The sequence below is a fragment of the Phaeoacremonium minimum genome, assembly GCF_000392275.1.
Source record: "Phaeoacremonium minimum UCRPA7 unplaced genomic scaffold PA7_03_scaffold_479, whole genome shotgun sequence".
NCBI classification, from domain to species: domain Eukaryota; kingdom Fungi; phylum Ascomycota; class Sordariomycetes; order Togniniales; family Togniniaceae; genus Phaeoacremonium; species Phaeoacremonium minimum.
The window spans coordinates 132,905-155,897 of NW_006921381.1; the positions used below are offsets into that span (position 1 = coordinate 132,905).

At 51.0% G+C, this 22,993-nt stretch overlaps 6 protein-coding genes across 6 annotated transcripts; 1 reads left to right on the plus strand and 5 right to left on the minus strand.

The window, feature by feature from the left end:
• Positions 1-1,183: 1,183 nt before the first annotated feature.
• Positions 1,184-3,719, minus strand: UCRPA7_6529 (putative vacuolar protein sorting-associated protein 33a protein; the record flags this gene model as incomplete). The annotated part of the gene is made up of 5 exons (XM_007919066.1): positions 1,184-1,305; positions 1,367-2,965; positions 3,171-3,366; positions 3,452-3,548; positions 3,646-3,719. 5 exons carry the CDS (start codon positions 3,717-3,719, stop codon positions 1,184-1,186), a joined length of 2,088 nt encoding a protein of 695 aa, XP_007917257.1.
• A 526-nt stretch (positions 3,720-4,245) lies between these two features.
• Positions 4,246-4,855, minus strand: UCRPA7_6530 (putative ubiquitin-conjugating enzyme protein; the record flags this gene model as incomplete). Its single annotated transcript, XM_007919067.1, has 3 exons — positions 4,246-4,514; positions 4,587-4,737; positions 4,811-4,855. The coding sequence occupies 3 exons, from the start codon at positions 4,853-4,855 to the stop codon at positions 4,246-4,248; spliced, it is 465 nt and encodes a 154-aa protein (XP_007917258.1).
• A 1,921-nt stretch (positions 4,856-6,776) lies between these two features.
• UCRPA7_6531 (putative calcium calmodulin-dependent protein kinase protein) lies at positions 6,777-8,404 on the plus strand (the record flags this gene model as incomplete). Its single annotated transcript, XM_007919068.1, has 6 exons — positions 6,777-6,783; positions 6,938-6,989; positions 7,054-7,261; positions 7,321-7,477; positions 7,529-7,914; positions 7,976-8,404. 6 exons carry the CDS (start codon positions 6,777-6,779, stop codon positions 8,402-8,404), a joined length of 1,239 nt encoding a protein of 412 aa, XP_007917259.1.
• Positions 8,405-9,335: 931 nt separating this feature from the next.
• UCRPA7_6532 (hypothetical protein) lies at positions 9,336-10,386 on the minus strand (the record flags this gene model as incomplete). The annotated part of the gene is made up of 2 exons (XM_007919069.1): positions 9,336-10,262; positions 10,321-10,386. The coding sequence occupies 2 exons, from the start codon at positions 10,384-10,386 to the stop codon at positions 9,336-9,338; spliced, it is 993 nt and encodes a 330-aa protein (XP_007917260.1).
• A 2,861-nt stretch (positions 10,387-13,247) lies between these two features.
• UCRPA7_6533 (putative histidyl-trna synthetase protein) lies at positions 13,248-15,461 on the minus strand (the record flags this gene model as incomplete). The annotated part of the gene is made up of 6 exons (XM_007919070.1): positions 13,248-13,640; positions 13,706-13,932; positions 13,984-14,463; positions 14,517-14,890; positions 15,212-15,350; positions 15,407-15,461. 6 exons carry the CDS (start codon positions 15,459-15,461, stop codon positions 13,248-13,250), a joined length of 1,668 nt encoding a protein of 555 aa, XP_007917261.1.
• Positions 15,462-18,972: 3,511 nt separating this feature from the next.
• UCRPA7_6534 (putative pre-mrna-splicing factor prp46 protein) lies at positions 18,973-20,505 on the minus strand (the record flags this gene model as incomplete). The annotated part of the gene is made up of 2 exons (XM_007919071.1): positions 18,973-19,058; positions 19,113-20,505. 2 exons carry the CDS (start codon positions 20,503-20,505, stop codon positions 18,973-18,975), a joined length of 1,479 nt encoding a protein of 492 aa, XP_007917262.1.
• Between the last annotated feature and the right edge of the window lie 2,488 nt (positions 20,506-22,993).

A 22,993-nucleotide genomic window follows, 5' to 3' on the forward strand; every position in this document is an offset into this window, starting at 1 on the left:
GTAGGTCATGTGATGATGGTAACAGATAGTGAGGTGCACATACCCTACGGGCTCGTGAGGCGTAGCCACAGACTCTGAGCTGTTATCCATATCGAGAAGTTCCATGTCGTCAGTCCTGACAATTATCTCAGGAACTATCTCTTCTAGATAGTCTGATGAGAAAAACCTGTTGTGTTGTTGTGCCACTTCCAAGTCTGATATACTGGTCGCCGGCGAGAAAGGATTGACGAGGTACGATGATGAGGCGGGATGCGGTATATATGAGTCGGGTTCCTTCTGGCCCTTAATGGGTCGCTTTCCAATTCCACTATTCTGTCCTAATCGAGCCCGTGAACTCATTCCCATTGTTCCGAGACTCGATGGGTATGGCTTTGTGGCGGGTCAATTGATCTTGGTCCAAGTCGTGAGGAGTCGGGGCGAGTTCGTAGCATCGGAGGCCCAGCTTGCCCACATATCTCGACCACTGAGTGTCACGCTCTGGTGCCCATGTGCTATCGACAATCCAGCATCTTTGCGCTTCTAATTCAGGGCCAGGTATTTCTCTGTTCAACTCGTCAGCTGCATTGTCCGCCTTGAAACCAGCAATTATGGCTCAGTATAACAAATATAAGGCATGCAGATGTCGGTCGCTAGTGCTCAATTGCAAGGGTCTTGTACCTGAAAGGCCGCACGTCGAGACAGACGACGCTCTGGATTGCGCAACTTTACAGAAAATAATTTGTACAATTGGTTTGGTCAAGGAAATATAAAGATGGGTTCGGCCCAGGTCATTGCCGTTTATCAGATCCGAGACGTAAGGTTGGACACTCGAACCATCGGGGAAATGTAAAATAGTAGTATAGCATATCACGTGCGAGATTGACAGCGACCTCTTGAGTCCACCACCTAAGACACCGGGAAGATTGCTTTTCCCCAAGTCTTTATATACCATTCACAGACCTCTGCAAATCGGTCAAGGGATATTCTAGCCTTGAAACATGTGAGGTCATCTCCTCACGAGCGATTGGCAACATAGAAACCTGGCCGCAGGCTGCAATGTCATTGCCGATGCTCGAGTCATTGACCCGCTAGAGCATCTTTCCCTGCTACCACCTGCTTATTATGATTTGCTCATCTCCATCGCTTATCAAAGGCATGACATTCGATGGCAGTCTCCCTCATGATACATCTGGTGTGAAATCATTCAGGGCTCTGCAGGTGCCGGTGCTGCAGCTGGTGTCCCGAAAGACTCCTTTTCCACAGCTGCAGCCATCATCTTGTTGCCGCTGATAATCGATGTGGTACAGATGACAATATTCCGTCGAGCTGTGGTAGATAACAAGGCAATTAGCTTTACTGGGACAATGCAAGAGTTCAGCCGATTTACCTTCTTCCTTCTTCGCAATGAAGCGCAAGGCCGCAATCTCTGTGAAGGTAACTCCGCCAACGAATACTACAAAGACCGTCTTCTTCTCCCCGCTATTCGACAGCAAAGCGCGAGCCTTGACGGCTTTATCTTCGCCCTTCTGCAACTCGTCAAATGTCTGGCCTCTCGCGTGTTTCACGGCCTCATCGAATCCACGCCATCCTTGACCTCCACCTACCGCACCGGATCCGCCAGTCACGCCATTGCCCCTTGTGATAGAAAGAAGATACTGCTTCTGTAAGATGCATTGAACGAGACGAATCGAGAGCGGGGCATATCCACTGTAGACGTATGCAATATCGTTCGGGTCGTGCTCATTGACTTCATCTACGATGAGTCGAAGTTGCTTTCGCAAATATGTATAATTGGTCTTCGTGCCGGTGGCTCCCGCAGAGCCCGTCATGGGTATCATGGATGCCATCGGAGATGATCTCGACAGGAATAGTTGCAGTTTCTCGAGGTTGTTCAAGGTAAGCAGGTGTTGGTAGCCGTACCCTTCGAGGATAAGCCTCCGAAACTGGTCGAACTCTTTCGTTTTGATTCCGCCGGATATACAGGAGTATATGCAGAGAAGACGTAGTATCTCCGGTAGGGGTGTGTCTCTGGCGATCAATTCTTCAATCACGTCGAATTGTGATGATGGGTCAGCACCAGCTGCTAGATTTTGCTGAACCTCGAGTAGTCTACTGAACTGATCCGTTCGTGTAAATTTGATGATCTCCTCAGCTAGTCCTGTATGGATCTTAAGACTTTGCTGCTCGGCTTGATAACCCGGGAGTTTCGAGACAAAGGCCTTCAATTCGGCTGTAGTCTTTGAGCTATGTCGACTATCGTAATCGTTTCGTAGTCGACGAGCCACCTTGTTCAGCAGACTTCCCACTATGGCGAAATTCGTGTCTCGAAGCTGGTCAAATAGTTTATCGGAGGAGTCGAGCTGGATCTTCCGTCTTCTCGATTGATTGCTAGGAGGGGGCGAGGCGGAGGAGCTTTGCGCGGCTTGGGGTGGTGCTCCGACGATAGTCGAGTCAACATCGGTTTGATTGTTTTGTATGCCAAATATCTCATCGATGAGCCCTTCGTAGGTGAGCTGTGTGAGTAGAGGAGTAACGAAGTCGACATCTCGATCAATGATGATCACGCTCTCAGTTGTCGTGCTCGGAGATAAACCCAGCTTATCGCCATCGTGACCAGTCTCGCCAGCAAGCAATTCTTGTCGCATGCGGGCAAGCAATTCAGCGACACGCTTAGCATTGTCGCCTTGGCCGATCATCCGCGGGAAGAGGCCCTGTTTCTGCTGGATGCCCATCAAGGCCTTAGCAAGGAGAAAGGTGGACGTTGGATCCTTAGCAAGGTAGAGATCCTGAAAGGAGTCTTCCAGCTCTAGAGAGAGGACATCTCGTTCCAGAGGGAAGAAGTAGAGCGGTAATTCGGAGATGTTCACGTCGCCCAACACACCAGCTTCTTCCAGTAGCTTGTCGGAAACTAAGGTGCGGCGAGGCACCCAGAAGATGTGAAATTCATGGCCCGTTTGGCTCTCACGTTGCAGTCGTCTTATCTGGTCTTGATTATTGTTAGCATGCATTGATGCATGGGTTGAGGTCGGGTCACATAAGGGAGGCTACAGGTTCGCGGCATTGCTTCATTTCAAGCTGTTCGACGAGCAAGCAGCAGTGAGATGTAGATACTCATCTGGCTTAACCATTGAAGCTCATTTACTCGGGCAAATGAAGCGTGGTAGAGTGTTGTGAAGGGGCATGCGACTCACCTGCGATGGCCTGGGCGTGCCGCGCACTCTCTCCTCGCGCAAGAAATACGACGTTTCGCTGGTTGGTGCCGACATTATTGCTCTCGAGAAAGTAGAACTTGTCGACTCCATAGTCCTGAAGCGTGGAAACTTTGACGATTGTCCCGATTGGCCCGGCGAGGTTCTGCTCAATCACGAGATTCTTCTTCCCTTGGACCTGTGGGGAGATAGGTAGCACTTGATTAGCCACTGTATACTCTGCCTGGACTGTGTCGCGATTGAGCGATGAGAGTCTGACTTACCCCGGAAAGAAGGTAGAGAAGGTCCTTTCGAGCCTTGTCTCTTATCTGCTCAGTGTCAAAGCCTACATGAGGGGCCATGTCTGCCTCTCCATGCAGCCTGTGATAAATCGAAGGGTCACCTTGGTATGTTCATGTAGGTGAGCTTGTAGGCCGGCCGAGAAGCGCATGGGAGAGCTAAGGTCGGAGCTACCCACCTCATGAGGTAGCTCGGTAGTCGGTGCGTCACAGGCTCCGCCCCGCCCAGGCACTCTAAGACTGGACCCTTCATCATCTGAAGAGCCATCCGCTGTACTACGAGTTTAGGCAATATACAGAAGATCTTCACACGGGAGATGTGTATACAGCGGCGCGAATGGGGTCTCTGACAACGCGATATATATTTGAATGCACCCGGGAGCACTGGCTTTTCTACAATGCCGGACTCTAATCTCCTACCGGCACGCACAATTAGCGTTTCTATATCACTCCGCAGCTTTGAATACAGGTTGAGGATCGTCGAAACTGTCAGCTGGCCAACCAATACTCTTCTATGGCTCATGCCCTAGGCAACCAACCAAAAAGTATCTGGTCAGGTCTGCGGAGATAATCATCTCGCATGATGTCAAGTTCATGGCCAACAGCCTTCACTGGACGGTGTGGCACGTTTCATAAAACCCCAAGTAATTAAACAACCAACTCCAAAGCACTCCGGGGCGGGTGTGGTCCTCAATGCAATCATTCAATCCATGGTTCGTTGCCCGTATGAAAAACGCCAAATATTTCTTGAGAATAGGCAAAGACGACAGAACCTCCGATCAGACGTTATTATCGTGATAGTAAAAATCAATGTCCCTGGGCCTGAGACGGTTGCCCCGCACGAATTCCTCATCTCCGGGTGGACGCTCGTTCTTCGTGTTGCCGGTCAGCATGCTCTGTAAGCTCATGCAGACACTCTCGACGTTTTGCACGGGGCTCCAGCCTTGTTGACCCAACAGGTCCAAGCAGATGAATCCGTTCGAATAGATGTGGGGGTGAATGGGAATCGGGCGGTCGTGCAACTTGACGAAGACAACCTCTGGGGGCTCTGCGCTCCGGGTCAGCTGGGATATTCACGTGTTTTGTGCGAGCCGTCGCAAGCGCAGGGCAGAGTACATACCTATGGGGTATGAGGAGCTGAAGCGAAACTTCAGTCTATAAATCTGGTTTGCGTAGAGAGGATTCTTGTCGAGAACCTGAATGTCTAGCAGCCATTCTTCGAAGTTGTCTGCAGAGATGAGGTCGATGCCAGGAGGCAGGCCGTTATTGATCTTGAAGGGAGGTTAGTGAGGCTGGTTGTACCGAGGAGGTTTCGCAAGCGCATAGAGGCGAGCTCATTCAGACCTTAGCAAGTTCCTTGCCTAGGCGCTTTGTCGCAAAAGTAGCCATTTTACTGATGCAGACAAGGAAGCCCTTTCCGAATGTTGAAGCCTGCCCGAGAGATGGTGAAGGACTTGGAAGCCCAGAGAGGGGCAGACAGTGTGTGATGGTGGGGTCAGGTTGGCCTGAGAAAGCAGTCACTCAAGGCGTGTAGGAAGGCATCAAGAGAATTGGCAGACAGCTGCGACAAATAGATTGCCACCGAAGAGCGGAAGATCTCGATAGGCAGATCCTTCACAGGAGGGCGTCGTTCGCGAGTGTGGGCGGCTCTTTTCGGCCGAGATGGAGGAGAAAAGACACAGTTGGTGGTGTTTCGGTTTCGAGGGAATATGGATGGGAAGTGATCGTTCTGACGCCAACCACAGACGGCATTCTCCCCCACTAACATGGCCTAGACTAAAGTAGCTACCGCCCCTCAGCTGCCTGCGACGATAGAGTGACTGCGCTAAAGCGGCCGGCCAGCCAGCATCCGTTCAATTGGGCGCCTGAATAATTGGCGGCTCTGCCGGGTATCTTGGTTGCGCAGAAGCGCCTTAGATCAAACTTACCTTGAAGGTATGACCGAATGCACAGAAATTTGTAGGAAACTTCGAGTCATCAGACTGTTACCTAGTTTCATAAGCATTTTTACCTAATGAATCGAACATGATAACCCAAGGGTCATCTCAATCTCAAGCCCAACATCTGAGTTGGGCCTTTCCAGGACACGTAGGTAGGTCCTTTAGGCTCTCTTCCCAGTCACACAACTTCACATCAGCCTCCGTTCTTGTCAGGTGCTAGATTGACAGAGGCTTCGACTCAACTGTATAGAACGGGCTGATTCATCTGAGTTAAATACTTACATATACTTACTCTTTTATCTCTGGCAGTGAACGTATTTTGTCACGCAGACATAACTCACTACTCTATACCTATCTCAAGTCTCTTTTGATAAATGTCTACGTGGGGGGGACCATTCACAACTCGGCGGAGATCTACGCGTTGTATCTCACGCAAAATAAGGAAACTCAACCCTCGATACACACAGTTCTTGTTTCGCGAAATTGGGTATACAGCTGAGGCAGCCATAGGGGAAAGCTCCGGGCCTAGCGATCAGCCTTTTTGCCTTACCTCATGAGCCACAAATGCTCTGGCCTGAGAATATAACGGAGCGGTTCCTCATGGGCCAAGGCAAAGGACTCCGCCTTGGGGCTGTGCACGGTGAATCACAACTACCCTGGGTGCGTGTGCCAGCTGGGCTCGCTGGGGTGGTCCCGTACCTGTATGGCACAGTGTCAGAGTGTATAGTACCTAGGTACACAGGTAGGTAGGTAGACCTAGACGCTGACAGCAGCGGGGTGGTGGTAGGTAGAGTAGCGCGCCAGTCTGCCCCTCATCTCGCCGGGTTTGCGGCTGAGCCCCTCTACTACACTACGGCCTACCCGCCAGCCGCTTGTTCCCTTGCTCTTGCTCACCCTGCGACCACTTGCAGGCGCAAGGCTTTCCTCTTGGTGCATCCATCGTTTCCCTCCTTTATCGTGCTGCTTGACAGTGAACAGCTGCATACGTACCTACATTATTACTTCTCGCCGTTCGCACCAGAAGCAGGAGCGCATCGCCGCCGTTTCTGTTTCTGTTTCTGTTTTCATCCATCGTTCAGTCCATCGCGACTTCCCACTCACTGACTCTCTCCAACCCACCCGAGCCTCGTCATCGCTGCCCGTGCCCACCTGCTACCGACCGGAAAGGCAGCTGCCCAATCTCTCGCGACTGCCCCAACTTTCTCTGCGTTGCGGGTTCCTCTCCGGACAACGCCTTCATATCAATCCTTCCATCTCTAGCTTTACCTTCTCTCCTGTGAGACAACAATTTAGACCACCAAATCGAGAGCTCTTGCCAAATCGTGCGCGCGACAAACATCTCCCCTTTGTCGACCCCGCAGTTGAACAAGATGAGCTGTAAGTTGCCAGTCGTTGTGACACCTCCTGAGTCTCGCGTGCTCCTACAATCCAACACATGCTTACTGAAGCTTCTACTCGTTATCTATTCTTATATTTGTTATTCGAATTGTAATGTCTTCGTTCCGGCTGACTGTTTCTTCCTCGTATGCAGTCTCCAACATGTTGAATCGGCTGCACGGCCAGCCCGAGAGCTATGATAAGAAGTATGTCGCTTTGCTCTGATAGTCTAGTCCGTACCGCAGCAGCATCTGACCCTCAACTCCTTAGATCGAAGTACCGATTCGGAAGAACATTGGGCGCAGGTACCTATGGTATCGTCCGGGAAGCAGACAGCCCTATTGGCAAGGTGGCAGTGAAGATTATCTTGAAGAAGAATGTTAAGGGCAATGAGAGGATGGTCTACGACGAGCTGGACATGCTCCAGCGATTGAAGCATCCGCATATTGTCCGCTTCGTTGATTGGTTTGAATCAAGGGTAAGCCGTGCTGCGGCAAATGGCACAACGGCCGGGGCTGAGAGCTAACATTGCAATAGGACAAATACTACATCGTTACAGAGCTGGCTCAAGGCGGCGAGCTCTTCGATCGAATTTGTGAACAGGGCAAGTTCACGGAAAAGGATGCCTCTCAAACAATCAAGCAGGTCCTCGGCGCCGTAGACTACCTTCACAAGAACAACGTTGTTCATCGAGGTGAGTGCCATCAAAGTCGGTCATCTGGCAGAAGCTAACGATAAGCTCAAGACTTGAAGCCTGAGAACCTACTATACATGACTAAGTCACTGGACTCCGATCTTGTTCTTGCCGATTTCGGTATCGCCAAGATGCTCGACAGCAAAGATGAGGTCCTGACCACAATGGCGGGGTCGTTTGGATATGCGGCGCCCGAAGTGATGCTCAAGAAGGGACACGGCAAACCCGTCGACATGTGGTCAATGGGAGTCATCACATACACGCTGCTCTGCGGCTACTCGCCGTTCCGCTCGGAGAACTTGCAGGACTTGATCGACGAGTGCAGTAACGCGCAGGTGGTCTTTCATGAGCGCTATTGGAAGGATGTTAGCGACGACGCCAAAGACTTCATCAACCACCTCCTCCAGCCGACCCCTGATGATCGATGGACCAGCTCCGTAAGTGCTTTCATCCGAGTCGAGTATTGCGGCATGAGACTAATTACAATTACCACAACAGGAGGCTCTAGCCCACCCATGGCTCAGCGGCGAGAACGCAACAGATCACAACTTGCTACCAGAGATCAAGGCGTACATGGCTCGCGCTCGTCTAAGACGCGGTATCGAGCTCGTCAAGCTCGCAAACAGGATCGAGGCGCTCAAGATGCAAGAGGACGACTCGGAAGACTCCGATATGCCTACCGACTCCATCTCGGCGGCTGACCAGTCCCGGAAATCGCCCGTACCCACTGTCAGCAGCAGCAACACCGACGACAGCACGGCTACCACTAGCAGCGATGGTAAGCGATCTCTGTCCAAGACCATCAAGGGCGCCATCTTCCGCGAGGTCGTGCTGGCCAAGGTGCGCGAGATGAAGGAGCAGGAACAGACACTCAAGGTCACTGAGGAGGTCGAGAAAGAGGTCAAGCGTCGAAGCTTCCACGGATAAAAAAAAGCAAAGCAAAAAGCTGAAACATATGCGAGTGATCGTCGAGGACGTGCGAAATGAATAGGTGGTCTTGCATGTGGCTATGACTAAGATCCTGGCTCGCCTGGTTGGCGGTAGGACCCGGCGATCAGATGAATTCGGGCGGCTGACGGGGGGAGGGGTCTATTGTAGTAAATGGGTATCTGAGCGAACCAGCTGTAATTGCAGTGGTTGCTCTCTCGTCAACAAAGGGGGGTTTCACCGGACGGTTTTGTTCCCAATTCATGGTTTCTTACCAGTTAGTTTCTTCTTGTCCCCGTCCCCTAGAGATGGGTTGAATGGTGATGTGACGGTTTACAAAAATTCTGGAAAGTCTTGATAGTACTGACTTGAGCCGTGGTCGTTACAGAGGCCGCGGGAAAACATTGAGATACCTCTTTTCTTTCTACTCAATTTGAAACTATTCTTCACAATAATAGACTGTCTTGACAACTCGTGACTCTGCTTTAGTTTTCAGGTGTGATGCATTTCTTCTACATGATACTACATAAAAACTCCCTCTTCAACAGCAATGTAGCTAGAGGAGCTTCCCAACCGGGGGTATATATGATAAAACAAAGTCATAAAACATATATCATATACGATATGGGTCAAGGGTTGGCTCATACCGGGCAGAAACATCTGCCGCCTTTTCAGCCACAAGTCGAAGAGAACAATGCCGTGTTGAAACACCTCAATGCCAAATAAAAGCAAAAACCAGATACCCGGACAGTGGTATGCTGTCCCCAATACGCCTGCAGCCGTCTCATCGTGCGTTGTGATACATTCTCATTCTTTTCATTCCTACATTTTCTCGTCCGTGTTAAAAGTTCTGATCTGTCTTCTGGTGTGAAGAGACGTCATCGTAAAATCATGTAACCGAGGCCAGGCGAATTGTAGCGAAGCAGAATTTCTAGTTTAGCTCGGCCATTACAGCTTCGCACAGCTCCTCGTAGCGTCGAGCATCAAAGCGCTTGCGCTGCCATCCCGTCTTGCGGAGACGCTCGATGCGGGCATTGCGCTCCTGTCGGCGCAGTTCCTCGCTGCTGACAGTGTGTGCTTGCTTCTCATCAGACTTGTCCGCTGTTCCAGAAGGTAATGGGGAGACAGGGGCAGACAGCAGCTCTTCGACAGAAGCCAGGTGACCTGCCACCTGCATCTTGAGCGATGACAATGTCTCGCGGTAGCGATGGACGGAACGTCCAATGCCAAAGGGATCATCATCTTCTGAGTCTGAGGAATCTGAGGGGTTTGCACTGTCGGGGTCCTCCATATGGACAACAGCAACGGAGTATATGTCTTCTTCTCGAAGAGATAGACGGGATACAGGCCGCTCTGGGACCTTAGGAAGCTCCTGACGAGTAGCTGCAGCGGTGTAATAGTCATCATCGAAGCCCAGCGTTGGTGAGTCGGGGCGGATCAGTGGCTCCGAGACTTGGAACGAGGACCAGGTGTCCTTTGCATCGTTGGGCAGCTCGAATGAAACCTTCTTCTTAGGCTTGTGCGCTGGCTTGGCCTTTGCGAACGCACTCTCTAGAGAGCAGACAGAGTACGCTGGTGATGTCATATCTGATTCGGCAGTCCAAGCTTGAGAAAAGATGGAGCTGGATGCGGAGTGCAGACTTGAGACGGAGGATGCTATAGAGCTGGAGCGGGAGCGGGAGACTACAGAGGTCTCGGCATTTTGGATGAGAGCAGCAGCTCGATCATAATGCACACGAGCTTGTTGTAGCAGGCTCGTCCGGTAACTCGAGGATTTAGTGAGGGGGCGAGCACACATCTCGAGAGAAGTGGCGGCGTAAAAGTTCAGATAAATGAGATAAGCAGGCTCTGCACCAGACTATCGTATAGGATTAGTACCGAACATTGCAGCCAAGAGGTGATGGGAGGATGCTCACAGTGTCCTTGACGTTGCTTAGAATCTCGTTGCACCGCGTAGAGCAGGCACGATATCTTCTGGTCATGTGCTGATGCTTGATCTCGACAATTGCCTTTCGCCATTCCTCAGGGGTATAAGGGAGCACTGGGAGAGAGGCCGGAGTTGGCTGAGATTGACGACGCATGGTCTTGGGCCGGGACGGTTGAGACGAATACGTGATGTCACTAGCAGCACGTTTGTGGGTGTTCTTAGGAGGAGCAGGAAAGACCATGCTGGTCCGGGTGCCCGAAACCGACGTAGGCTTGAGCATTAGGGGAATGAGGCCAGCCATGATGTGAGAAGCCGAGAATGATGATACACGATATTGGCAGTGTGGACTGCTGAGCCGAGTCTTTTGTGACGAGATAACGTTGGTCCGATGTTGTACCAACAATTCGTGGTGGTTTACCACTATGCAAGGAGCCGAAGTCTAACAGAGGTGATCAGGCGAGCCGAACGGGTATCAAGTATTGAATGTTGAACAAATGCCGAACAAGATCAGACGAAAATGAGAGAGAATGCAGGGTCTTTTTGACAGTGGTCGAGCAAGACGCAGAACTTGGCGACTTCTCGAAGCTCGGAGGATATGCGGCAGCAAACGGCTCTCTGAATCGGGAAATGCTGGGAAACGGAAGACGTCCGAGCAAAGATCCCGTGTCCGGTGAGGCTGATCTTGCAAAACCCAAAGTTAGGATTCTGGGTCAGGAGTTGGCAGTCGGTATTAAGTTATTAGGCTGATCACTGTCCGTGGTGTCGGGATGATTCAGATTTGAGAGACAAAACACTGCAAGAGCGAGTATCTTTGGTTGACGTCCGGCAAATATCAACAGAAACACGGACCGAATTATGCAACCAGAGCTGATCCGGTGAGACAGGCGGACAAGCAAAAAGAAGCAGTAGAAGTAGAAGAAGAACAATGGCCTGGATACAGAGAGCGCCGCCCAGGTAGCGATGCTATGCTATGCGTTGAATGCAATGCGATGTGATACAATGTTGCGATGGGTAGGTAGGCAGGTACGGCAAAAGGTGAAGAGTGGTCAAAAGGCAATGAGGCACTAGCAGATAGCAATAGCCAACGGAAAGAGAGAAGAGTATTGAAGAATACCAAAGTAACCCGAAGCAGGTTGAGGAGGGAGAGGAGAGGCAGGATGAAGATGGAGAAGGAGGCGGTGGTGTTTATTAAAACAAGAGGCAAGTAGGCAAGAGCGTTTCCAGTTTCCGGGAAAGGGCGATGCAACTGACAGACAGAATATCGCCAGTGATACATGTGGTGACCCTCTTTCTTCCCTTTCCTTACCCTGCTGCTGCGCATCTTACCTCTGCTGGCACTAAGAGCTGGGTCAGCCCGCACCAAAATTTTCTTCTTTCTCTTATTTTCGCTCTGCTTCTCGTTTTCGAGCTACATGACGCCAAAAGGTCCAAGCCAAAGGAGATGCAGATGCAAAGGGCGGGCGTTGAGAGGACCTGAGAGACAAACTGGGCCTAGCGTGGGCAAGTGTGGGCAGGCGATTGGGGGTTGGAGGGCACTGCAAGGCCCGTCTCGGCCTGTCACTGGCTGCCGGACAGTGGAGGCTCGGAGCCGGGACAGGGGCAAAGGGAGCCAGGGTGCCATTGAAGGCCCGTGCCTGGCTTCCGGCCACTTTGCTCCCCCACCAGCACAGGTCTGCTCTCAAGGACTACCAAGGGCTGTTTTGCTCGCCTCGCCTCTCCCCCTGTTCCCTGCTTCACATCTCCTCTCACATCTCTTCAAACACCCCGACTACACATCCGAGAGCTTGTACTCCTGCAGCCGGTGATGGTGTGGGTGATTGAGAGCGAGGGTGCCTGACAATCCAGGCCCGCCCCATCCTCCGAAACATGCAGGCACTTCGAAACAAGACACAAGCGAAGGGACACTCGGAGGCCCGCTCCCTTGCTGTGGCCACTGGCCACTCTCAAGGCCCTCTCGTCGACTTCGTGGGTGTGGCGCACAGATCCAGGGCACTGGCACTAGACCAGCCTCGTCTGCATCCCCCGTCCAGGATCTCCACGCCCGCTCCCCAATCACCGTTACAGCAGAGCAACGACGTTGTGGTCTGTGTGGCATCCTCTCTCCTGTGAGAGGCTGCCTGCGGGTGCCAGTGCTGGTACAGATCCATCTGGATGCTGCCGTACCACCGTTACTAAAGGGACGAACCTCTTCGTTGCTACCCTGCGAGCTGCACATGCACGCATCATCATCATGTACAGACATGATCTGTGCTTCAAGCTTATTGCTCTACACTAGATCGTTGAGATTGTGATCAGTTGGTCTCTAGACTTCAGGTAGTATTCGTACAGTAATTTACCCCGCTCCTCACGAGTGACTGATGGGGTCTGTTCTCATGAGGCAGACATCGCAGGCACGATGCTATCATGGTTAGCGAGTCTGTGATGAGGAGTTTATACTTCATGGGCACGAGTGGAAAGACTCTGATCTGGACTTCGAAACGTTGCTCCTCCTGGTGCTAAAGGCCTCCTAAATGAGCTTCAGTCTAATACCGCTTCGAGGCTTAGAACATATCCAATGTAACAGGTAGAGGTATAGTAGAGTAGTCTGGACTCTGGACGAGGGGAACAGACAACAGAGCGGTTTCGAAACCCATGATATTGATCCAGGGCCTTGCTATAGTAAACGCTCGACCTCGATAAGAGGGGTAAGCACCCTACGTGCAGCTCACGATATCGCACGCAATCATCGGAAACCTGGAAATTAAACAGGATGATTGACATCAATTAATTGCTACGACCGTGATCAACCCGGTGGGGTCCTTGTCACAGATAACCAGAACCATAGACCGCTCTTGTAAGGTAAACGCAATATCGCAACGGCTTGCCTTCCTTTTGTCTATGTCACGTCTATACCATGTGATATGAATTTGTTATCTATCAAGCAGGAGCCGAGCTTGGCGGTTCTGTTGATGCCGCCTCCGTTGCCGGTATAGCAGCTTCTCCTTCAGCGGTCACCGCTACCCCCTCCGCAGCTTTGACATCCTCGCCCTTGATACCATCTACAACACGCAGACCCTCCGCTTGTGCAGTCAACTCGTCCACCTTGTGTTTCCTTGCCAGACGCTGCTTAATCTCCACAGCGGCATCAACAAGAGGGATTAGGACACCATCCTTCTCGGGGTGCCCCTCTCGCAGACCCATCTCCTTGAGGCGGACTTGGCCCTGAGCCATCTCGTCTTCTCCTAGAATGAGCGCAAACGGAACGCCATTGGCCTCTGCAGCCTTGAACTGATTTTGAAACTTCGGCTTGTCTTTGTAGAGAAACTCGGCCTGCTCGTGATTAGTTTCCATTCTTCATATGATGATGTCCCGGAGTCTTCAAAATGAACACGTACCGAGATGCCTGCCTCCCATAGTTTCGCGCAGATTGACATGCGCTCTTGCACCATTCCAGTAAATCCTTTGCCTCCCATGGCCATCACGAAGACGTCAACTTCATTGGCACGGATCTGGTCCTTCTTCTCTGCCTGTCTTGCCTTGATCACGCTGAAGATTCGATCGACTCCAAATGAGATACCGACGCAAGGGACCTGAGTCTTGCCAAACATGCCAACAAGGTTGTCTGCAGATAGTCAGGATTCCATTCTGGCCAGGAGATAACTGATAGACCTACCGTATCGTCCGCCAGCAGCAATACTACCCACTCCAACGCTAGGATCATTAGAACGGTCCTCATCAGGATCTTTCGAGTTCTTCTTCTTTGGCGCCTTGACGGCCTCAATCTTCTCATTTGAAGGGGCAACGCTCGGTGCTGATCCTTCCGTGACGACTTCATAAATCACTCCTGTGTAGTAATCCAGTCCTCGTGCAAGTGAGAGGTCAAATGACACCGCATCCGAAACTTTGAAGCACTCCATATAAGCAAAGAGACGCTCCATGTCCGCCATTCCGGCCTTCATCGACTCGTTTGCGGCCATCTTTTCATCCTTTTGTAATTTCTCTAGGGTGCCGGCGCCCTTCAGCACAACCCACTCGCCGATTCGATCTGCGACATCTTCGGGTAGGCCTTTCTCCTCGACCATCTCCTTTCGGACATCAGACCAAGGCAACTTGTCGAGCTTGTCAACAGCACTTGATATCGTTCGAATTTTGTCTAAGTAAAGTTAGTTGGCCCTATTTCACTCCTCTGTGACCAGGCATTCGTACCTTGGGGAACACCGCAGACTTCGAATATGCCGTCCAGAATCTTGCGGTGATTCAGCTTGATAGTGAAGTTGCCCTTCCAGCCTAGACCCTCGAAAACTTCGACAATAATTCGTAGGATCTCGGCATCGGGGATCATGGAGTCGTAGGCACCAGCGATATCGAAATCGCACTGGTAGAACTCTCTCATGCGACCCTTCGTGACTGCAGGCTGATCTCTCCGGTAAACCTTGGCGATGTGATACCGCTTGATATTCTGGACGGTTTTGTTCATGGCGAGCCACCTGGCGAATGGGACGGTAAGATCGTAGCGTAATGAGCAAATCTCTCCTCCCTGATCAGCGAGGTCGTAGATCAGCTTGCTGTCCTCGCCATACCTATTGCAGTCAGAATCCATTCAGTCTAATATTGTACCATGAAACCAAATATAGGCCACTAGCCCAAACGATATGCCCAGCACGGAGTTTGTGTGCCCAGCAACGTGCGACCCCCCGTCTTTTACTCATGACTGCGAAATGTTCAGACAACTCCCCGTAGAACAGCGTACGCGGGTAGTCTGATAGCTGAACAGCCGTCTTGCCTTGATATGCCTTTCGAAGACAATATTCGTCTCTGGCTCTAGGAGGCGTCCTACTACTCGATAGGAGAAGTTGACTCACTTTCCAGCTAATATTTCCTGAGCACACTGTTAGTCGGACATGGACTCTACCCCAAGAACAAGGATCATTACCCTCAGCTCAAACACGGGAGTATCTATTGTCACGCCTCCGTGGCGCTTGAACACGTCGGTGATGGTCTGGAAGATCTTCTGGCGAATGACCATGTCCTTGCCATCCCCTAACACAGTCTTAGTCCAATTGCGCACGTGGACCTGTTGCGACTATTCTGCTCACAGTCCCTGGTGCCCTTAGGGGTCTTGATATTCCTGAGATCAATTTTCGGCGCCATGTCTGCGGGCTCGAGGTCGGGCTCGCTTGCGCGAAAGCCGGTCGAGGTGAAGAGTCGTCTCGAGTTCGAGGGGGCGGGGTCGCAGTAAAAGCTTGGTGGGATTCGAAGTTGTAGTTGTCGTCGTGGCCGGGCAGACCTGATCACAGCTCTCAACGCGATCCTCATTCAAAGCGCACTCCTTCGTGGTAGGGGTGAATATGGAGGGAGGTGGGATGAGGAGGGCACTACGAGAATAGGTAGTGAGTTTTTAGCCGGGTTTTTGCGCTTGTGACGACGTCGGCGCAAAATTTCTGTGAGTCAATCGCGCTGCGGGTTGTGGTTTGACAGAAGTGCAACGGCTAAGCTGCAAGGCTGCGAAAATGTGGGGGATTGGGCTGGAAGCTAGACTACCTACCTAGGTGCTTAGGTAGGTACCTAGGTAATCTTCCGTACTAACCTGGAATACTTCAAGCTCTACTCTAGGTATCTCAATCTTCGATGTAAGCTATAATCACCTCTCGAGTTTTTATTTATCTCACGGCTTGTACATTCAACATTGATCGGCAAATCAATTCCAACACCGAAAACCGTTACGTGATATGGCTCCGAGTAGACAATGACCATCTGAAATTGAGAGAGTCTTCAGAGGCGTTTTATTAGATTTGATGCTATACTTGACAGATAGATTAGACTTGTTGGCCTGCAGTAAAGAGCCATATTCTCATGCCCATATATATTGAATCATGTTTTAGTCTTTCTAAGAACAACTTATCGATGGTGTAGGTGCATCGTCCGAAGTTTCCAATGGGGGTTACACGTCTCCAAGGGGCAGCTTTAGTGGTCAGAGCAGTGGCTGAACCTACGCTACAGCCACACCAACAGGGGTTAAATTGACAACGCGAGAATTCGCGTCAATGCGCGTCTCCCAGCAACGCTCCAGCCAGGCTTTCTCACACGGCTATACCACGACCAGCACATGCTCAACCTACATCCCAACAATCACGTGTAATTTGGTCATGTATATCTAAGCCATCTTGCATCACTTATCTTCCTTGTTTAGCGTCAATTGGTCATATCAGCAGAGGACAGCCAGAGGAAGCAGAGATGCCGTCCCTTGAAGCAGCCACTCCTACAAGGAAAAGTAGGAGGCCACAGAAACCCAAGCCTGGTGCAGGTGTGACAAGAGAGGACTCAGATGACGAGCTTGGCCTTGAGGATCACCCATGGGAATGGATATACGAAGACAAGCGGGCAGAGTCCCCCGACCCGGAGAGCACCACAAGGAAACGAAAGAGGTCACAGGAGGAGAAGATCATTGGTGCTCGGATGGGCAAGTTCGAGTGCCGGCTAGGCGATTGCGTCCTCCTTAAGGCAGAAGGTTCGAACGAGGCCTGGGTCGGCCTCATCTGCGAGTTTGTCGAAGATGAGGAGGAAGAGAAAGCAGCCAATTTTATGTGGTTTTCCACTGAGAAGGAAATTCGCAACAAGGAGAAGAAACGCACCGATTTCTATTGGGTGAGAGCTTTCTATAGGATTTAGGTTTGACCATGAACTAACGGTATGGCAAGAATGAGCTTTATGTATCTCCTTCGTGGGATATCAATCCTCTAGCCTCGATAAACGGAAGAGCCAGGGTCTCGTCTTTAGAAGCGTTTCTCAAGAAATATCCCAACGGCAAGGTGCCTCGGAATTCGAGAGACTTTGGGAAGATCTTTGTATGTCGGCGTGGCTGCAATACGAGGACAGCAACATATACAGAGGAGTTTGTTTGGGAAGACATGTACCACGGGACGGAGGATGACGTCTTCAACTTGATCGACTTAGTGAAGCGGCAAACGAAAGCGACGAGGAGAAAACGCCAGACCAAAGACACATCTCCAGACGGCGGACTCTATAACGATGAGGATGTCGATGAGACTGCAGAGCATAAGACGACGCCCAGAAAAGCATCAAGTCAGCATCTCGGAACTCCGAAGAAACGCAAGAGCGAGAGCAAACCCCTAACACCTTCGCACCGGAAGTAAGTAACATGGACCCCAATTCATCTTAATATTACTGACTATTTCCAGAATCATGGTCAAGAAGCAATTGGAGTTCACTCCCCTAGCAACGAGGGTGCTTTCTCCAAGTCATCATCAGTCCTCTCCCTTCCAGTTAGCCCGAGCACAGCTTCATGTCGCGTCTGTTCCGACAAGCTTGCCGTGCAGGGAATCAGAATTTAGCCTGGTATACTCACATCTGGAGGCTGCCATTACAGATGGCACCGGAACATGCATTTACATATCCGGCACTCCTGGAACCGGAAAGACTGCCACTGTCCGCGAGGTGGTCTCAAGACTAGATGAGGCAGTGCGTTCTGACGAGCTAGATGATTTCATCTTCGTTGAAATTAACGGCATGAAAATAACGGATCCGCATCAGGCTTACTCGCTCCTGTGGGAGGCGCTTAAGGGGCAACGAGTAAGCCCGACGCAAGCTCTTGATCTGCTCGAGCGGGAGTTCAGCAATCCTAGTCCCCGCCGAGTGCCCTGTGTTGTGCTCATGGACGAGCTTGACCAGCTCGTGACGAAGAATCAGGGGGTCATGTACAACTTCTTCAACTGGCCAGGTCTGCGACACAGCAGACTCATTGTGCTCGCGGTGGCCAACACCATGGATCTGCCTGAAAGAACCTTAAGTAACAAAATCAGCAGTCGTCTCGGTCTAACTCGAATCACATTCCCGGGATATAACCATGAGCAGCTAATGAAGATTGTTCAATCTAGACTAGGGGGTGTTCCAGGGAACATTGTGGAGCCGGACGCAATACAGTTTGCAAGCCGGAAAGTTGCTGCTGTCAGCGGTGATGCACGAAGAGCGCTCGACATTTGCCGCAGAGCGGTAGAAATAGCTGAGGCAGAGGCGAAGTCCCTGGATTCTGATCCCTCCACACCGAGCAAGAAGCAGAAGGACCAAGAAGTCGCTGGGAAGAAAAAGACTGCTGGCCGGGTGACTATCAAGACCGTTCAGCGAGCAATCAGCGAGGCTACCTCAAGCCCACTGCAGCAATACTTACGAGCATTGCCTTTTGCGTCCCGCCTTCTGCTTTCTTCCCTAGTAGCCCGAATCACGAGAACGGGACTGGCGGAGAGCACATTCGGCGATGTCCTTGAAGAGATGCAACGGTCACTAAAGTTTGCGGCGGGCAACAAGCAGCTTGAGCTTCTAGAACGGACTTCAATTAGGGACGCCAACACGTACGCTGGCAAGACGAGACATGATGCAAGAGGCATCCGGCTTTCTGGACTTGGAAGTGCGGCAATTGACCTCATGGGTGCAGGCATTGTTAATCTGGAGGCACAAAAAGCAGAACGGCCGAGTAAGATGCGGCTTGCGGTTGGGGACGAGGAGGTCAGGCTAGCATTTCGCGATGACCCTGAAGTAAAGGCTCTGGGGTTCACGCTTTAGGGTATCTTTGATATCAAAGTAATCAAGCTACGAATACCCCCAAGGTTTTCCACTAGAATTACATCATGTACAGTATTCGTAACCCTTAAAATCTCCTCCTGGCCAGTGTTGGCTTCCAGTCTATCGGATGGGTCTCCGGTGTAGCGTCCTCGTCCTGCTTCCAGATTTTGACTACCAACGAATTAGTATGACGAGCTTTAGATTCAAACTTACAAGAGGACTTACTGGTCTTGTCTGCTTCGCCGCAGATTAATCGCAAACCGGAGTGGTCGAACGTTGAGCTCATGATACCGCTCTCCGCATCCAAAGACCCGGGTTGAGCCGTGGTATCCAGGGCCTGGAATCGGTAGCCAGACTTCCAGTCCCAGAAGCTCATGGAACCGTTGTCACCGCCCGAGAAGAACACATTCTCCTCATTGACAGCCAGCGTGTTGATGATGGCATTATGGCCCTCAAAGTTCTGCATGAAAGCGCCTTCCGGGCACTTCCATTGCTTGATGCTGCCAGTGCTGCCAGTCGCAAAGGTGAATTCAGTGGGGTGTGTGGCCAGCGCTCGGACTCCCTTCTTGTGATGTGTCAAGGTTGCCATAGTCTTGCCAGCCGCAAGATCCCATAGGCGAACAGTAGAGTCCAGGGAACCAGTGATGACCTGGGGGTCTGCCTCTTGACACTTGACGTCCGCTACGGTGCCGGTATGGCCTGAAAGGACGTGGATGTTGCTCCTTGTCCGCATATCCCACACTCGAGCAACACCGTCTCGTCCACCTGTGACCAGCACGTCTAGCGTTGGGTGAAGGGCGAGCGTGTAGACTCCGCTTAGATGACCGTGGTAATGCCGGATAACTTTATTTGTCTCGAGATCCCAGCACTTGACCATCTTATCCTCGCCACAAGAGAACAAATAAGGATGCCGAGGCGAAACCGCCAGTCCCCGGACAGTTGAGATATGACCAGTCATGGTTAACCTCAAATTGCCAGTCGCCAAATCCCAGATCTTGATGGTCCGGTCTCCAGCACCGCTTGCAAACCATTTGTTGTTGGGCTCAACTGCGAGAGCTCTGACCCATCCCAGGTGGCCAGATATGACTCTCATCAGCTTCCACGGCGCATGCCAATCAGGCTTTGGCTGAGATGTTGCCAAATCCTGCCTTCGCACCAAACTAGTAGATTGTGCTGGCCCTGCACCTCGAGCCTGACTCTGTCCACCAGGCGTTCCTGGTTTCCGTATTACAAGCGCATTAGATTGTGGACCTCCCCCTTGGCCATTTGGTCGGGTTTGAGGGATCCCCTCGATAAGCTTCCTTGTCTGTGCTTCTTCCGGCGTCGGCGCAGGCTCCCCAGCAGGCTTCTTCGTCTTCTTTCGTGCCCCCGCCGCAGCTGCTTGCTTCGCGGCCAAAGCCTCTGGGAGAGTCTGAACGTCCTTGTACTCGGCGTGCAGGCGCAAGGAGATGGCATCTTTATCTAAATCAGGGTCGCCTGAAGTTGCAGGATCAAGTCGTATCCGCTTGCGCCCAGCTGCTCCGCCTGTGGTATCGGCATAGATTTGCCTTGTCTTCTTCGCATTCTGCTGAATCAAGGTCTCCAACCCAGGCGCGCCATTTGCGACCTCTGCCGCCATCGTGATCGAAAATCCTCTCGCTGTGTCTATGTGTTATGCAATCCTTAGAAGTCGTCGCGGTTGGTTCGATCAAGTTGCTTGCTGAGAGTCGTGCTGGATTTCATCCGTTGCATGTAGTTACAAGCATGAACGGCTCGTCGCAGCTCTCCAAAAATTCGAGAAGCTCCAATTCTACGCCTAGAGGTCGCGTAGTTGGTCCGTGCACCGCAGGCTGTTAACGCCACACCCAACGATTATTATGTCCATTATAATTCATACAAGGCCTTACCGAACCAGAGCAACATCATTTCTCTATGCAACCAGACCGACCACAGCTCAATTCCAAGACTGGCTATTTCTCAAGCAGACCATGTTATGCAAGGTCGTTTTCCCGAGTATCAATTTAACATATATACCAAATCTTTCAATGCGATTCATGTTGTCGCTCTCGTCCCCGTTACCAATAATGCCTCAAATGTCGCTCTTGCTGTCATCGCTGTTGAGCAATACAGGTCCAAATGTCTGCCACTGTTTACCAAAAGAAAAGGAACACAACAGAAGTTCATCAACGATACGTCAAGTCAAATCTCCATGGCCTGACGATGAAATACCCCACTCGTGTCTCCAGTAGCAATACGCCGCATCTAAAGCCTTTGTTAGCTAGCCGACTATTACTTTGGTTGGTGATCTGCTAAGGCTAAGTAATTGGCACAGGCCACTAGACTCTCTAATCAACCTAGGTAGGTACACGTAGGCTCTTGTGCCTCTCATGTGCTTGAACATACGTATGAGTCTAGGAATACTATGCTAGTCCTGTGGATATGCTTGCGCCGCCCTAACACTTGTGGCAACTCGTAAATACCAACCCTCCGTACTTAAAGGCGTGTCTGGCCAGCTTAGAGAGAACATATCAATTATTCAACATCTTGAGATTTCTTTGGTGTATTCAGACACAAGCTCATAAAAATGGCCGACATTTACGCAGAAAAGATGACCCGCACGACGGACGAAGGGCAAAGGTATCTTCTAGGCTAGTCCAATCCTGGTGTTATAGACTCGAGAGAATCCAAGGCTAATATATTATTGATCAAGGCTCAATGAACAATTCGACTTGATGACCAGGTACATAGCGTCTTACAAGATGCTTATTCTTGGCACTTAGGCTCACTGTTGTAGGAATATTGGTTATCTCATCCATCCACGTATCGCCGCTGCTCTTCCGTCCAATCCTCGGGTCGCAGATATCGGAACAGGATCTGGGTATTTTCTAGAATGCATGCAGAAATCATACCCAGATGCGGTTCTAGATGGCTATGATATTTCCCCAGCCATGTACCCAGCCACGACTCCGGCCAACATCACCTTGGGTGTCATGGATATGAAGAAGCCTGTCCCGGATGAACTTCAGGGCAAATACGACCTTGTCCACGCTCGCATGCTTGTGGTAGCCCTCCAACCAAACGAGTGGGCAGGTGTTGTTCAGAACCTTACCAAGCTCCTCAAACCTGGCGGCTGGATACAGTGGGTAGAATGTAACTTCACAATGGCTTCTTACATTCGTGGTGCAGACTTGGAGTCTTCACGCATTGACACGGTTGCGATGATGTGTCTCAAGTGGCTTGAAGAGATGCGTGAACGTTTCTCTTGTGGCTGGAACACACTCCCGACTGACATGCGAGCGGCGGGATTGGATCCGATTGAGACTGATCGTGTGAGTTGTGACAGGCTGCCCGAAACAAGAAAGAGGACAGGGGCGAATGCGTTGAAGGTCATGTTTGCTTGGCAGCGTATGCTGACCACGAAGGGTGCTCCCGGCTGCATGACGGTTGACGAGCTGAAGCAAACTGAGAAACAAGCTCAAGAAGACATCGAGTCAGGGGCCTATTTGAGATACGATATTTACGTGGCCTGCGGACAAAAGCCTGTAGTATAGGGTCTGAATCTCTATCAGGCATAATTAGCATATTGCCGACTTACAACTCGTCAGGTACATAACCAGTTTGAAATGAGCAAAGCCCTACATGCCAACAATTCGTAGATCGGTATCAAAGCAAACAACAAATTCTGTGATTTAAATTCGTCATTTGATAATAGGCAAGTAATCATAAAATATCAAAATGGGCCAGGTAGGACAGCAAACCATTTTCTGGGCATTGGTCTAGAAAAAAATTTGGCAACTTCAAAGAGAAAACTGGTTGTAGGGGGAGAGGTTGTATAGGGGGCAAGATGGCCACACGTGACAGCGCTTGAGAGTGCCAGAAAAGCGGGAGCTTAGCGGCGGCTTGTGAAGGCGACACGCCTAACCGAATTACCTAAGTCACCACCCGTAGGCAAACGCTTGCATGCGTCTACCTCCAACTTCTACCTCTTACATCTCGACCACAACCTTAGAATCTCGAGATAGATCTGTAAATCGGGATTTACTGATATCATCTTGGATCCTTTAAACTGAAACAAGGCTGGCTTGCCAAAATGGAGGAACAGAATAAGTTTGCAATACATGCAGCAT